The sequence below is a fragment of the Mobula birostris genome, chromosome 24 (genome assembly GCF_030028105.1).
Source record: "Mobula birostris isolate sMobBir1 chromosome 24, sMobBir1.hap1, whole genome shotgun sequence".
In the NCBI taxonomy this organism is placed as follows: Eukaryota; Metazoa; Chordata; class Chondrichthyes; order Myliobatiformes; family Myliobatidae; genus Mobula; species Mobula birostris.
Genome location: NC_092393.1, coordinates 34,067,330 through 34,084,995, shown reverse-complemented (window position 1 = coordinate 34,084,995; position 17,666 = coordinate 34,067,330). Strand labels below are relative to the sequence as shown.

Here is a 17,666-nt window from a genome sequence, read left to right as displayed (position 1 = left end):
CTCTTCAAGCTGGTCAAATCCCAAAGGACACCACTGCCAGACTAGGTCTGCAGTAGGTAGGAGCACATCATCAGAAAGGACACCGCCTACTTGACCTTGTCCTCAATATTCTACTTATGGCAGTTGCATCTCTTCACGATATCATTCCTCGAAGTGATTGACGGCATTATTGTGATTACAGGCAATCAAGTGTGAGCATACTCAAACACAACAATGTCACTCAAAACTAGTCAAGACTTCTCTGAGGCCTGTAAGTTCCTGAGATCCCAAGCTTCATGCTGTCTGCAGCTTAGCTCCAGATAGGGTCATCCATGGCGGTAGGGTTCCAGACAAAATACAATTGTGAGGACTGGAAGCCCCTAGTCATGAAACAGCCACTTGAGGACCCGCAAATAGACAGCCCCAGATGAAAGTCATACTCTATTCATGTGACTGCACAAATATGGTTAAGATGTTATAGTATAATTATCTGGCATCCATGCAATGATTGTGGAAGATTGTCTGGGAATGTTCCTTTTCCAAAAAATCAGACAAATCCTATCTGGTTAACCTCCGTCTAAACAGTCTACTCTCAGTCATCAACACAGTGATGGAAGGTGGCATCCACAGTGCAATCAAGCAGCTCTTGCTCTCCACTAACCTGATTGCCAGTTTGGGTTTCCCCAGCATGAACAAGCTTCAGGTTTCATTATAGTCTTAGATGTACTGAGCTCATGAGTTAAATCTGAGATAAAATGAAGATCAGGTTGTTATTTCACTCTGTTGGAAAAGCAGTGCTGTCCAGTATCCAGGCAAATGAATATGTTTCACAGCATCTGTCTTAATTTTTCAAAGTCAAAGAAGCTTAGGTGTTTATTGACCTCAATGATAAGTACTTTGAGGGAAAAGAAGTTTTTATATTGTTAAAATATTAAATGAAAATGTGTCTAGGAACATGATATGCAGTGCAATAAGTCCCTTATTGAAACTGGTTGGAAATATCAGAATTGTCCTATTATGTATTGTTAAGATGATAAAAGTTTAATACAAGAGTTCTCTCAATGCCTTGAATGCTAAATACTAGGTATGATTTGCTACAAAACCAGAATATCCCAGAGGCCATTTGCTTCCTGTTGTGTGCTCAACTATTTCATCTCAGCCATGGGGCAGTATAAGTCATGCATAGTTTATGAATTAAATCAGTCTGTAATCCTTGATCAGAATGTGCACACATGTATCTCTATTGTGTACAGGCTTAGCCTCATCATAAACATCAAATTGCATCATGTAGTATTTTGACATTTGAAATTCCCCAGGCTTTTTACAGGTAATGACATTGAGGCAGTTATAAGATTATTTCCGATTAGCCACTTACACTTGGTATGTGACTGAAACTTTAGAACAACACAGACCACGTGAACAGGCCCTTTGGCCCACCGTGTATGCTCCGACCAGGATGCCAATTTTAACTGATCCCATCTGTCTGCTCATGGTCCATGTCCTTCTTTTCACTGCCTATTCATGCTTCCGTCTAAATTTCTCTTGTGTTGTTCTAAATGGTTTTGTCATTTATTTAATACTTTCCTCTTGTATTTGACCTCCCAAAATGTGCACCCTAAACTTGTCCAGATTAAACTCCATCTGCAATTTCTCTACCCAACTTTCCAGCTTCTTTATATCCTGCTGTATCCTTTGACACTGATCTGGCTTAAGAGGATATAAAGGTCTCTGTCAGTGCCCTTGTAATCTCCTCCTTTTCTTCCCTTGATATCACGGGATGGATTCCATCAAGTTTGGGAACTTGTCAAGACACCCAACATCTCATCTTCCTTAATATCAATGTGAAATAGAGTATCAACATACTCCTCCTGATGTGACCATCACCCCATGTCCTTCTCCTTGGTGGATATCATTCTAAAGTATTACTAATATTCTCACCCACTTCCAGTGGCTCCATGCATAAATTCCTGCCTTTGTCCTTGAATGGAATTGCCCTTTCCCCAGCAAGCCTCCTTCTGATATAAATATAAAATGCCATGTCTTTTTTCCTACTTGTTAAGGTCATTTTATGGACAGCTTTAGCTCTCCTAATTTTTCATTGAATTTCTTTCCTGTTTTCTGGTCTGATTTCAGTTTCCTAAACCTTACATATGCTTCCTTTTCCCTTTTGACTAAATTTATAATGTCTCTCATATCCAAGGTTCTTGAACCTTGTCATCTGTATCTTATCTCTGCATTTTTCTTAAAGGTAGTAAAATGTCTTTGGCTTGGATATGCACCATTACATTTGATCTTAAGGAGCAGCTCCCTCTCCTTAGCTGGCATCCATATAATCCTGAATAAATTTCCACTACAACTAAATGCTACAAAAGACTCATTTAAACCTCCCTAGTTTCTAGCTGACTCAGCACAGGCCAGGGACTGACCCACAGATTTTTGAGCTGACATTCCAAAATACTGTGACACTGTTACATTTATTTTGAATCATCTGAGAGAGGTGGATACTGTGTTTCGTCACATCTTCAGCTACCTTGGAAACTTGTGAGTTTTTAAATTCATGCATAATACCTCTGAAATCCCAAGGATGGATGTCTGCTAAATTCACATACTGAGTGTTCTGAACAAGACTGGTGTCTCAAGAAGGCAGCAAACAACATTAGGGATGCCTTCCATCTGGGAGATGTCCTTTTCTCGTGTCCACCATTAGGGAGAAGGTACAGGACTCTGAAGACCTACAATGATTTAGAACAGCTTTCTCCCCTTTGCTATCAGAATTCTGAGAAGTCCATAAAGACTACCTCATTATTGCTTTTCCCCCCACACTTTTTTTGTATTATTTATCATTTTTATGTCTTTGAACTGTACTACTGCCGTAAAACGACAAATTTCATGTTGTATAATAGATTTCAAGATCTCAGAGGTTTCAAAGGTACATTTAATGTCAGAGAAATGTATACAAAATACATCCTGAAATGCTTTTTCTTCATAACCATCCACAAAAACAGGGGAGTGCCCCAAAGAATGAATGACAGTTAAATGTTAGAACTCCAAAGTACCCCCCCCAACTCCCCTCCCTCCTGTGAGTAAGTGGCAGCAAGCAACGATCCCTGCTCCCCCCACCAGCAAAAAAAAGCATCAGCACCCGCCCTCAAGCGTGCAGCAAAAGCAACAGAAAAGACACAGACTTGCAGTAATCCAAAGACCATGCATTCACCCAATATTCGACATACCACAGGTTCGCTCTCTCTCCCTAATAAGGGAGAAAGAGATGTCTCTGTTTCACAGTGAGAGGGGAGACATAACAAACAACTCGCTGATAATAAATTTGATTCTAAATGTTTAGATATTCCCAATGCATCACTCCCTTATGTAATAATTCTATTTGCAGTAAATGCTACTCAATTCTGATTTTTGTCTGGAAGTTAATTTTTTCACTATTTTCTGTAAAGAAATCTTTAGGCGAGTCTTTTTTCATTTATGTGACGTTTGCTAATGCAATAAATATTTTGAATGCATTCTGATTCCTACATTCAGATTTGAATTTGATTATGAAAGAGTATCAGGTCATCTGTACTCTAAAGATGTGAGCTTTAGTAATTTGTATATTTTGGTTGTAGTACAGAGTACCAACTGCCCCTGTGTTTCAGTGTGTCCCAAAAGTGGTATCAAATTTAACAAATTTTGTTAATTGTGCATTGGTGATGATGAATTCTTTCGTCATCAGCCTGCCAGGAGATATTAAGTTTGTTTTAAGAATTGTAAGTGCTTAGTGTTTGTGACAGTGCATGTGGATGAAAATGAAATTAAGTAATTTACTCTTTCATTCAAAGTAGTTGATAACTGGTTTTGCTAACTTGAGTCGTTATTCTGCTGCTCTAATTATTTGTTTTGATTTGTAGTAATGTACAATATCTGTGGTTTTTATGTCAATATGCCTTCCCTTTTGTATTCCGTATCTTTATACATGCTGTATGTAAGAATGTAAGAATTATTCCATAGTGAATTCTAACACAAATAAAAAATGTTGTTGCATGTGAATGGACCATGTTAAATTTTTTTAGGAATAATACATAATGTATGAAATGTAACATTCATTTTTTTTCATCTAACATAAGGAAAATGAAGCAGTTTTTAAAAACATTGCGGTGAAATTGAAATTCAACACTACAGTAACCTTGCTAAGTGGGAGGACGTAGATGACTTTGCTCCCATACATGTTGATCATACTGTTAATTGTGCATTTGGGGAAGTGCTCTAATGGGTCCAAGTTAGCTGGAAAGGAGACTGGTTCATTCTGCCTTGAATCATTCCCTGGTTACCAGTTTCAGCAAAATGATGTTTTTCTATGTTGGTAGCAATGAGTTATAGCAAATTGTTGTTCTTGTTGACAAATAGTTTGAATAGGTGAGGTAACACTCTCCTCTCACCTAAGTATTGTCCTGCCCATTGGAAATCACCTTGATATTGTCACTATCTCTGGTTCTTCATTGCTACAGGGTCTAAATCCTGAAGACACTCTCACTGTGGAAGTGCCTACACCAAAATGGCTATAATTAGCTCAGAAAGACAGCTTACCACCACCTTCTCAAGAGCAATTACAGATAGAAAAGCTTTCTTGGTGAAGTGCAGGTCCTAAAAATGATTTTTAAAAGACCTTATTTATCACTCAATTGTCTTATTTCCTATGATTTTTCTCTCTACTGAAATACTAACAGGAAGGCAAATTTAATGCAATGCCTGGTAGAGTAATATACCTTCCTCTGATATCTCAAAAGCTTTATACTAATTTTGCATATGTTTTCTTTTTCTACCTTCTCTAGTCTCATTGAACCAGATGAGGGGTGGGGGTGGTTTGCAGATGGTTTGTTTTCTGCTAGTAATCTTGAGCTGAGAGGAGTGCAGGAGCAATCTGGTGTGAAGTTTTCTCATTTGTTGAAACTGTGATAGGTTGAATTGGACCTGTGTATGCTATCCTCTGATTCATATTTCTTTGAAACTTGGAAGTGTAATTCTTTTTGATAGTTAACAAAATCCTTCGGTAGTAAACTGGAAGTTTTGCAGATCCTAAAGGAATTTTTAAAGTCCTGAGGCATGAATCAAATTTGTTAATATGTTCAAAACAAATCTTTAGCAACTAGTAAATTTACTGTATTTGACACTGTAGATGCAAGTTCAATTATTACTGGAGTAGGAGAGTCTCCTTATTGTGCATTTGTTAATTGTATTGCACCACCACTGAAATAATCCTCTCAGCATTGCTGTGGATATTGTTTAATTCTTTAGTAATAAGTACTGGTGTTTCCAAAAGCGAGAGTCTTGCCGAAGTACAGGTTACATTTTGGAAGTAAAATTCCATCAGGGCAATATCGACTGAGGCTTTGATCTTAGTTCCATTAAGAGAAAATTCATCTGCTTCTAAATATGCTTTTATATATTATGATACTTTTCAGTGTTTTGTTGAAAGCTGTGCTAGTATGCATACTGTAACTGCTTTTTGTTTTATTTGAAAGAGAATATAGCAAGCGGTATTGAAGCAGGCAGAAGTATGGCAGTTTGACTCAGAAACTACTTTGATAGAATGGCAGTGTGTGAAATTGAAGAATTGTTCCTTTTGTATACTTTCCTGTTCATGTTCCATCTACGTGCTTGATTGAGTCTTGTCCATAATTAATGCTCTGCTTTCAAGTACAAACACACACACACACACATGCTGAAGGGCTACTTGGGTTTTGTTATTGTGTCTGATTTGTGCATGCATTTGTCCGCATAGTAACTATTATTTGATTGCTGGATCCAGCCATTTATCAATTGACTTTAAAAGAAATGTGTTCTATTTTACTTGAAAGGTACTGCTACCTTTTCGTTAATAGATCAGAGCTGCATCCATATTTGTTCAGCGGTCTTTCAGGCACCTTCGCAGACATTTCACAATTTGTCCTTAATCTTCAAACGGTAAAAATGTAAAAAAAATGAGTGAAGTGACATACCTATATTATGCATTGCTTTCAATGAATTGTATTGGAAAATATCTAGCTTGGGTGGTTGATGGTTGGGTTGAGTTGTTCTCCAACCTTGGCAATTTACTTGTAGACGTTTCATCGCCATATGAGGAGACATCATCAGTGCACTGTTAATTGAGGTGTCCTCTGAATGCTTGTCCTTTTTATGATTATTATATGTATTATATTTCTATTTCCATTTTGAACTTGACTTTCTTCCATGTTGCAAACCAGAGAAAATACCTTAGTAGCATAATGATTTTATTCTTTCCTGGGAGGGAAGTGAGCACCTGTTTTAGATTTCTTGTCTATCATCAGTTATCTCTTTTTAGTCAATGATTTATTCTAATATTGTCCCTTGGTGGCCGTAGTAACTGGTTATACAAATGTAGAATTGGAAAGGTGTCAGCAGTAAAATGTCAATGCAAATATTTGATAAGTGTGAGTATAAAGTGACCAAAATGATTCTCTTGCATAGTGTAATGCAAAGATTGCTAAGAACAGTACATCTGCTTGGATGAAGCCTTAATAATATTACTAAACAATTTGTACTTAAATGGCTAACCTAGGAATATTTCGGTAGTGAATGGCGTGGCTGAGCATCAGGAGGGTGAACAAGTAGCTAGATTTAGAATAAGAGAGACAGCAAGGTGAAAAAAATGGAGGATGAGCTAAAGTAAACATTGGACTGGAGGCAAAAAAAATGAAGCTGCAGAAGAGCAGGGGCTTTGTCTTGGTTTGTGAGGCTGAGTGAAAGCTTGAGGCCTTGGCAGAAGTGAGGATGATGTCAGCCAATAAAGAATTGCAAGGGCAGGAAGTAATGCGATTTAATGGGAGAGTTTTGAGTTTCAGTTTATGAAGACCAGAACTTCAGCTTCAGCAAGAAGAGCTTTAAAAAGAGGGAAGAAATAGTTTTTGTTTACATAGCATCAGTAATGTCTGTTTCTGTGCATGTCACTGTGGTTTACAAATCCATGAAGCACTTTTTCAATTGTAACTGCTGTTGTAATATAGGTAATGTGGCAGGTAATCAATGCAAAGTAAGCTTCCATAAACAAGAATGTGGTATGGGATGCTGGTTGCCTGATAACTCTGCTGCTCTGTTTTTCTAGATTGTGTGATGGATCTTATTTGTCTGAGGACTCAGCAGAGAGCAGTTAAATCTTAAAGTTTCAACTCAGAATATATCAACTTTACAAGTTTGGTGTAAAATTAGCAGTTATTCCATTGCTTAATATTATGTCTGTCATCACAATAACACAGTGTGCCAGAATTAAATTACACCAAGGTTAAGAGTTTATATGTTAGAGACAAACTGGTTATGACTTTTGTTCAGAAGCGGTTCAGTTACAAATGTACTCTGGCAATGGGGATACTTGTTTGTAAAAAACACTTCAGGATCCTGTCTAGATGATTTCACTTTTTTTTACTTGAGCATATGTTCTGATATAAATGTGTTTTCTGACAAATTGCTTGTGACAGGGTGTTCCAGAAAAGCTTTCATGTAATAATGCAGAGACTCAACAACCCATTGTTCCCTGTATGTTGTTGTCAAGGTAGCTCATGGAGGAAGTGCTTTGTGCAAACACCATGAGCAGGAGTGATTCAAGGGAGCATTTAGTGGAACTGTCAGGGTATTGAGAATCGTAGTGTGTGTGACTGCCCAAGACTGTATCTAGTAATTTGAATCAATGTATTCAAAAGAAACCACACACACATTCTACATGTTGTTCTTATCTTGATATTTTTATATGAACGCAGGAAAAAGATTTAAAGGCAATACCGAAAGTAATGTTTTAATTAAGAATTCTATGAACATTTTCGCAGATTGCTTATAATAATCACTAATAGTTAACCCAGGTAGTTAAAAGGCGCATATCTGTGTGTTTAATATGGTGCAAATGGAAAAAAAAACAGGAGAAGATTCCCTGACAGTAAAATGTTTTTCATGAATTCCGACTGTTGGAGAAGAAACTGGAAGAAAAACACAAGGTCTCACAATTGACATTGTTCCTTGGCCAGAAATAATTCTTTGGTGGCCTTGTGCCTATTAGTACTCTTAGAAACAATAGGAAAGGAAATCCCCTCCCTGTAGTTTAAGAATACACAGTTAGGACAGCCATAATAGGCTGTCCCTTGAGAGAGTTGAACACCTGAATAAGAACACTCATTTAAAGGCGTAATATGTGAAACATATAAATATTTAAATAAAATCAATCTTTTTCCTATTTTAAAAATCATAGCATCCATCTTTAATTACACACATGTAAATGTTTTGTTTTTAGATCTTGTTTGAGTGATGAATTTATTCCAGAATTCATATAGATGGTGTCATTGTACATGCTGTGAAACACTGAGCCCATGAGGGGGTTCAAGCACACACACTTTGCCTATGGGTTTCTCCTTATCCCACCCTGCCCTCCTCTCCTGCAATAATCCATCCACTTCCCACTTTGAGGCATGCATGTATGCACATATGCCAGGCTCCATGTCATCTTCTACTAATTCACTGAGAGGATGGGGCTTAAACTGCAAAATAGTGATCATTGAGCAGCACCACCCTTCGATTATAGAGGTAGGTCAACGACATTATTTCACATTATTTTCATTCGTTCATTGTCACCACAGTATCTTCACAGACTAAGTGAACCAAGTCTGTGAAGACCCCTTCTCCCTGGTCAAGATCTGTAGAATTAAGGGCCCTATCATGCTAACTACTCTGGAGAGTGGGCCAGATTGTTTACGTCCTTACCTGACTCCTGGAGCAGGTGTTCACTGTAGCAGGTGGAGGGAGGGGTAGAAAAATTAAGGATGTTCTAAAACTTGGAAAAAATTAACATCCTGAGTGATTCAAAGCAATCCATGGCCCACACTCACTGCAAATGGAGGAGGAGTATTCAGGATAGTAGTGAGAACCTTGCTTACATTTGTCAAGAACACACAAGAACCCAATGCAAAGAATGGAAGGTGAGCACCAATTACCAACCTACTAAGCACACCTGTCTCGCCCACAACAGAGTCAGGTGGGTCTTACATTGGCCCCATCAGTCACCTCAGAAACATCAAGTTGGTTGTGGATGCATGTCCTGAGAGTCTGTATAGGAAGGAGATCTGTGTTCACTAGGTGGTGCATTGTGGTACGTCAAAAGATATTTTTGCCTTTATTCACACCTTTTGAGAAATACACTTTGCCTAATCTGCATTCTATTTCATTGAGGAAAGGGATGATTTTGGCTTAATAGCAGAGCAGTAATTGAAAAACAACATTTGTAAAGAGCAGTGGTTAACTTCTGTGAATTTCTATCATCTATTTTAGAAGGTTTGCTTGCTGTTGGCGAATGAAATAAGCTGTTTCCCAAGCATGCTTTTCATTCTTTGTCCTTGACAACGAAAAGACCCTGAATTTTGATGGGAGTATTTAGCACATTTTTCTGATGCAAACATGAGATGACTAGCCCTTCCACTGGCCAGGCTATTGTGCAGTTTCCTGTGCATCCAAGCACACAAGAGTGATGGGGCCTCACAAGTTGTCATTAAACCTCCAGTGCAGTTGAAAGCTGAGTTGATATGTAAGGAGTAGGAGAGAACACTACAGAATATCTCTTGTTTTTTTCTTTTAAGTTTTAATTTTTGAAATGGTTTCACATAGTTATTTGCAGTAATGTATAACTACTTTGGATGGGAAGATCAGAACAAATACAAATTAAATAAGTGGGTTTATAGAGTGCATCCAGTGTGTGTAAAAGAACAGTGATGACATACTTGTTCATGCCTAAGGTTAGAAGAGTTTACTGATCCTGCACTTACCTTTTGGTTTAGTCTTGCTTTGTGCTTTGCAGTCTGTCAGATTGTTTTCTCAGTAACTGTTTTGTAAAATATTCAGGCAAACTGCTGAAAACCTTGGTTGTTTCTCTTTAGTTAGCTGGAGTTTTTCCAGAACTGTAGGAAAATACAGGATATTATAAGGTTTGAATTTATATCCGGTCAACTGAAGGTACTTTCATTAAACTCCGTATTTTTTTGGTCTGTTTCGAGTATTTTTGTAAGAATATGCAAAAGCTTGACATAAAAGTTGGGGTCAACTATGAGTCAATGTTTCAAGACTTTTTTCTCTTGGCGGAATGCATGTTTAGACTGCCCTACATGTCTGAAACTGGTATAGGGAGGAATTTGTAGCCATCAAGATTATTACGTCGCTCGGTATCGTGTTTGCACTCATCTCTGCACATGCTGCATTTTGCATGTATTCTAATCTTATGGTTGAGATTTAAAAAACACAATTATGAGGCTATATTTGAAATTATTTATTCAGTAAACAAAAATGGGTGTGTTTAGGAAAACTTCAGGACATTCAATGAATATTTGATACACAGCGTAACACAACATGAGAATTATATTCATAATGTTGAATCAACATTTTAAAAGGTGGTCTCCCCACGGAGATGTATCTTGCAAAGTGTTGGTTATACTGTATTGTAGGAATAATCAAGTGCATTTGTGAAACACTTTAAATCAGAACCTTTTTTTTTGGTTTGGTTGTTGATATGTTTCTACATGTGCATTGGAAATATGAAAACAATGGTTCCTGTGAAGCGAGAATTAAAGAGATAACTATACATTTAAGCAGAATGTGATCTTTTTTATGACTGCGGTGACCAGATTTTGTTTCTTACTGATAGGGATGGGGAATGGAAATAAATGGATCATTCACCCCCCCCCCCCACCCCACCAGAACTCAGTAACAAATGCATTCTGGAAAAAAAAATGCTTTCTAAGTGGCTTGCTTTTGATTTTGTATGCAAACCACTTACAATTCTACCTCCCACTGTAGTTACAGATGACAGTCAATGCTTAAAATGTGCACTTTGAAAGTGCTAACTGTCTGACGGTTCCGCTTTTTGTCTTGGCTGTGAAGTAGATATTAGAATATTGCAAATGCAGACTGTGAACAAACATGCTATTTTTTGTAACTATAAGTTCAATGGTAATACAATATCAAAAACAATGACCTGACAGTCTTTTACCTGATACTGACCCCAGTCAGTATAGAAATCAGAAGTTAATCATCAGTGAATTTGGATAGGAATTTAGTAGTGTCAGAATAATTTAAAACAAAAAATTTCCAAATATTCACACACATACTGTAAATTGTTTTTGCTATTTTTGTTTGGGGTTTTGTCCTGGATTTGCTTCACCAACAATTACATGATTGGATATAATTTGAAGTCCCTGCATATAAATATGTAAAAAGTTTCGACAGCAATCAATTTAAAACAAATGTCTAACCCTAGGAACTAGTCCACATTTCATTGTAGAATTTTCTTGTCAGTCTGCTCCCTGGGGCAAAAGAAATCCACAAATGGCTTTAAGAAAGAGCTTGCATCAAACAGCTGGATAGTCTGTAAGTTAGCTCACTGGTTGTTTGCAGCTAGATTTAGTTCACCAAGGAGTGATTTGTGATCAGATATTTTCATGACCTTCCTGAATCATTTAAGAGATGTTGACACCCGCTGTCTGTCTTCAAATGCCTAGTGAAATAAGTATCCAAAAGACACGGATTTCAAAGTAAATACTACACATGAGGAATGCAGAGCAGTTTACTTCAGGTGACGATCATTGTAAAGAATTTTACTTCTGACATTTGTGCACAAATTCTTAAAATGTTTTTTAAATGATGAAAATACTGGATATTTGCAAGTATTTGCCTTTTTTCTAGATAAATCCTTTTCATGCCAAACTATGGCTTCAATTATCATATTTAATTCTCTCTACTTCAGGCAAGGATCTATCCTATATCCAAATATACTATATTGCTGAGGTTACAAATATTTGGATAGGAATATGTACACCACTGCAGTTATTTTGAATTGTTTTCTTCCCCGTAATTTTCAGAGACATTTGGTTAATATATTTGCTGTTATCTGTTTGTCCCCAGATAACTAAAACCATTGAAATTTAGCATATCTCCTGTAGGTTTATCTCTTCCAAAGCACAGTTAATTCATATCAATTGTAGTTTCTGATTCCAGAATAGAATAGAATTGTAGGAACCTCCTTCTTAGCATTTTAAAGACTAATCCTTTTAGCTAGTGTCTTACTTTGGAAGTAAAAGTATGAGCTGACGACTTTGTAATGAATAGTAATAATACAAAATAGATGAATGCTGACCTTAATGCAAACCCAGCAGCCCAGTGATCACCTCCAGAAAGTATTTAGAAAGTGTAAATGGAGAAGGTTATTGAAACCCAATGCAACACACACAAAATGCTGGAGGAACTCAGCGCGCCAGGTAGCATCTACAGAAATAAACAAACAGTTGACGTTTCAGGCCGAGACCCTTCTTCAGGACCCAATCTTCTTCAGGTTTCAGAACACTGAAACCCAATGTTCTTCTGATATTCCTCCAGTAGCGTGTTGATGTTTTAGCTGAGCTTTGCTTCACTGTTTCACCAACAGCACCAATGTGACCGTATTGCATTTCACAGTTCTTTCCATAATCGTATTTCATCCTTCATCGATCTGGGATTCTGACAAACAGCAACTTGAAAACTAATATTTTTTCTCTTTTCCTTTTCATGCAGAAATCATTGATGACCTCACACATTTAGTGGATAAAACGGACTCCAGAATTCAGAATGAAACAAGACGTGTCAGATTGGTTGATAAGAAGTCAACTTCTTGTGGTATGCAGATGTATTTAATATAGACCCTTCAATCCACCAGGTGGCATTATATTGTCTTTTATTAGATTTTCCTTGAATGTCCTCCCTTTCCCTCACTTGTCTATCAGAAGTAGTGTTTAGGAGTTGAATGTATTTGTAAATGTACTGTTGTTTGGAGTCTTTTGTATTACAAAAGAAGAAGCCATTGCTTTATGATGTAATTTGCATATGCAGCTGTTCAAACACTAAGTGAGGATTCATTGACAGTAATTTTCACCTCCTTGCCCTCTGTAAGGGCTCAGCAGCTGTTACCAGTACACACACAAGTGACCTGCACCCAGGCAGTCTAACTTCCCAAGAGCACATGGCTTCTGCCAAAGTTATTTGTTATTAATGGTGCCTGTAATTAGATATTTTCCTAAATTCTTTTGCATTGGAAACATTTAAAACCATTTTTTTTTCAAAAAGGAAGAGACAGATTTACTGTAGTAATTTATGTGTATTTGAAAGTTTCTTTATCTTTCATGTGATCCTTAAAATTGTCTTACTTTTAGTACTATATTGAATGACTGGTGTGGTCTATTTTACCATTTTCTCTTGTTGCCACTTTCACCTTTATTCATTAGCACCTTATAATTATATGCTTTGATATTTAAGATACTGTTTTGTTTGATAATTAACCATTTTCACAACAAACACCTCCTTTCTTTTGCAAAAATGCAGATCTCTATTGCTGTTCACTTTGAATTTGCATTATTAAGAATCTCAATTCAACATGTCATGGCTGGAAAGTAAAAGCTTATTGTTCTTCCTGCATCACAACACTGTGGTTGGATTGATAGTGGCAGTCTGTCTTTTGTAGTATGTATCTCTGTTCCAGAAGAAAACATTAACCTAAAGCATTGTTTTTACAACACTGCTCTACAACTAAATGAAAAATAGAGCAGCGTAATAATAGGTGAAAAATATTACTTCAGGATTGGTTTTATTTGCCTATCAAACCTGCATTGAATTGCCTGGGAAATGCTTACATTTTTCCACAAGGGAGCCTAGTAACCAGTAAGCAGGGTATAGCAGTCAGGTTTGAAGAAATAATAAAATGAAGGTCAGCTAATATTGCACTAATTCTGCTTCCTGGTGGCCATGACAGCCTGCAAGGTTTATTTGAAGATCCCAGACTCTGAGTCAGTGTGCGCTTTGTTACCATATGACTGTTTTAGGCTGTGCCAACAGTTTAGGATATTAATGAATCCTACAGAAGTGAATGGAGAATTTCTTGTCCCCCTCTTTTTTTTCTCTTTCTTTGTTTGACACAGAATCTTTGTCTGTTGAATGGTGCTGGGCATCACTAATGAGTAGACAGGCAAATAAAAATCACAAAAATAGAATTGTAAATGGTAAAAAGGAAATTGGTGAATACACGCGTTTAGAACAGCAAAAGGTGAGATTGTTGCTCTTTCGTAAGCTGGTTTGGATAGTCTCTTTATCCCCGCATCCCCTTACCAAGGCTCTTGGTAGGATGAGAAAAAAATTAGAAGGCTACTCCTGTAACACCAGGCAACTGTGGGGCTTCAGCTCCCTGACCACAAGATCTGGGTGCCTCGTTAGTTTTCCCTGCCTCATTATTACAAGCACCTTGTCGCCCACCCTGCACAGCTGCTAAAGCGGAAAAATTAAAGCAATTCACACTGTGACTTAACGTGAGAAAACAATTGGTTCTTGTTTGGAGAACCATTATTATAAAGGAACTAAAGCAGAAGAGGGATTATGTTTATTGAGATTTTCACAGGAGTTATAGAAGGCTGCTTAAGTCAAAATAAAGGGTAGTTTGATGAGAGACAAGTATCTGATAATTAAATTGGTCAAGGGAAAGCAATTCCACATAATTGTTTATTGTTATTTTAATTGTTCTCTTCTGAATCCTGGTGTGGTATTAATACTTGGATATGTTTTAATGTACTCTTTGATTTCGTATAGACATGTTAATGTGATGAATCTTGCTAAATAGCTCTCCAGACACTATGCTGCTTTGCTGTGCAAGGGAATGAAATTCAGCCCTACTGGAAGGCTTCCGTGATACACAAGAAGACCCTTTGTTACTTGTTTATAAACCCGAAACATGCCTAAAATCACTGAAACGGTGAGAGAGCTGAAGAGGCCCTACTGGGCACAGGGCACAATAAATAAAGATTTGCGAGCTAGATTTTAATGCTTTGATTTGATGATCACTACTCTTTAGGGGTTAAGGGATCTAAGCAGAAGACTACTTAGACTGTCTTTCAGCTGACTTAATTAAGAAACTTCAATCTTGTTCTACAGGGCTCATTATGTGTGAAACCTCTTCCTACCATGAATAAGGGTTGAGCCTGTAAAGTGTATACATACATGATGCTATTGTGTTTTGTTGCCAAACTGCAGACAGTGGCAAGTACAATCTGGGATTTGTCAGGAGTTGCCCTTTAGGGACCTTGTCCTCTGTAGAATCAAATTCTTGCTTTTTTTCCATTTAAGTATTTTTTTTGGTTGCTAAAAGTTTACTAAAATCAGCACCTTCGCAGAAGGTTGTCCCATTAATTTTTCAACTGAAAATTATCCAGAGTTAAGGTACACATGAGAACCAGTGCAGTGGTATTTGGTGAATGAATTTCCCAGGGCTTAATCGTTTCAAAGCCTGCTGAGTGCAGTTCCTCCTACAATAATCTATTTAACAAGTAATTTACCACCCCTTTTGCCTCTTGAGAATGAGCCTTGCAAGTTTTTGCATCCTGAGTAGATCCAAATTGTTTCTGTCTTGAAGGGAGAGCTGTTAACTCAGTTGTAAAACAGAGAATAATGGTTTCCAAATTTATTAGTAGGTTAACGGTGGTTGAAGCCATGACATTTTATTTTACAAAGGCTGGAATGGTTGATCTTTAAATGATTATAGCTCATTTTAAACACTATGGTAGTAATTATATTGGAATTACAAAGCTGTTTTGTCAGCCAAGTAAGAATCATTCATTTGCTGAATTACTAAAATTACTTAAATGTTGTATTCCAATTTCTTATTTGACACAGTTGGGGTTACTTGAAATTTGTTTTCATTAACTGCTGAACACATCAATAATAGTAGAGGAATTAATTATATCCCAAAGCATTATTAAAGCAGCTCAGTCTTAAGAGAATGTTAATAATTTTCAAGAAATACTTGGCTGCCTGTGCACATATATAACTGATGAGACATTTTCCCTGATAGGGGAAGCCATCAAATTTTCTCATGTGGGTGGTACTCTCTCTGTGTAGAGCAAGAATTGAGTAGTTATAGAGGAAAGTACTGGGTGGTCATCTTAAGATGGCATCAAAAGGGGTGTTGCTTACATTTGGAAATGAGTCTTTGATGTCCTTTAGACTTCATTCTACAAATGTGACTGTTTCATGCTGAACTGAAAAGTCAAACAGGAGGCAAGAACTGATACTATTCTGGTTAATTAGTCTGAAGGTGACAGTTCCCAAATTTGAATGAAGGAAGGCTAGTTCTCTCTTTACATATTGAATTTTGTCAGCATGGAGTTCTGTCAACCACTGAAATTTCCTCAGAGACGTGTGATGTTCTGAGAGGGAATTGCATGTAAAATGAGGTGGGTGTGTAACCTGTAGTTTAACTTATTGTTTCCGCATTCATGGAGAACATACTCATATCAGAACATTTGGCAATATTTAAAAACCACAGTACATGAGGAAAGCTAATTATCTTCCAATACGAGCCAATGGAGATTTATGAGAGTAGTGGGTGAAAGGAACAGTTGTAGCACTTTCCATTAAGATCATGAGTTTCTCTTTTCTATCTAAATTCACATTTTTTGTTTCAGTACATCTGCATTTTCTTTATTGATGTGAGTAGCCATCCTTATGGAGTTTTGAATTGACTTGAGTTGTTCTGATGTGAGTCATTTATGTCCTTGCCCTCCTGAGTAACATTAGTTTTGTAGTATTTTAGTCCCTTGTGTGTAATTATTGTAATAATAGCTACATTGAGCAGTTTAATTTAAATTCAGTCATGTTTTTAATAGTGATACAAAGGTTTTATGCTTCTTTGTTTATTAGATGATCCTAGATGTATTTCAATGTCTTGATATTTTCTAGCTTATTAAGAAATACATATTTTTCCTGAGTATAGAGAAAATTGGTTCTTGTTTCATGCAGAAAGAAAGACTTGCCCTTACATGACACTTTTCATGTCTCTTGACAGACATTCCAAAAACAATGAAAATAGTCATCATTTTAATACAGGAAACATGACAGCCAATTTGTTCAAAGGAAATTCCCATGAGCAGAAATGTAATAATGACCAGATAATCTGTTTTAGCAATGTTGAATAGAAATTAACAGACTTGAAGCAGGCACCTGGCATTTTGATTTCAAAATGTTCCATGGAACTTGGAATATTAACAAAAGGAAAATTGTTCTAAGAGTCTTATATTTGAGCTGCTTTCACTTTTTCAAAACAGCTAAATTTGGCAGGGAGGAGGGAATACTAATAAGAATATATTTAATCCAGCAGCAGAATATGCAAAACTTGCTCACAATGGCTCCACACTGTCCTGATTAAAGCATATTTGAATGCAAGCTGAGACACAACTGTTTACCAGAATAAGTCTGATTTTGAAGAGTGCCAGTACTTTTTAAATTGTATCTGATCTTAATAAACTGCTGCTTTTAAGCAATAAATCAAATAATAGAACTGATCACAAACATACTCGTGAGTTTACATGAATTCTAACATTCCACAGCACTCAACTAGCATTTATCTTGAAAGGACATGAAAAAGAAACCCGGGTGGTATTTTGCCACCCAGGTGCCATCAGGGATGTCTCGGATTCGGCACACGACATTCTAAAGTTGTGTAACAGATTGATACTAGCAACATAGGTAGGAAAAGGAAGGATATTCTGAAGAGAGAATATAGGGAGTGAGGTGGAAAGCTGAAATAGAGGACCTCCAGGATAGTAATCTCTGATTTGCTGCTTGAACCACATGCCAGTGAAGGT

At 37.0% G+C, this 17,666-nt stretch overlaps 1 protein-coding gene across 1 annotated transcript in view; it reads left to right on the top strand.

The window, feature by feature from the left end:
• stx8 (syntaxin 8) overlaps nucleotides 1-17,666 on the top strand; it is a 192,353-nt gene that overhangs the window by 127,666 nt on the left and 47,021 nt on the right. The window contains exon 7 of the mRNA XM_072242295.1: nucleotides 12,559-12,660. Within this exon, the coding sequence (XP_072098396.1) occupies nucleotides 12,559-12,660 (102 nt within the window). The remainder of the gene's footprint in view (nucleotides 1-12,558; nucleotides 12,661-17,666) is intronic.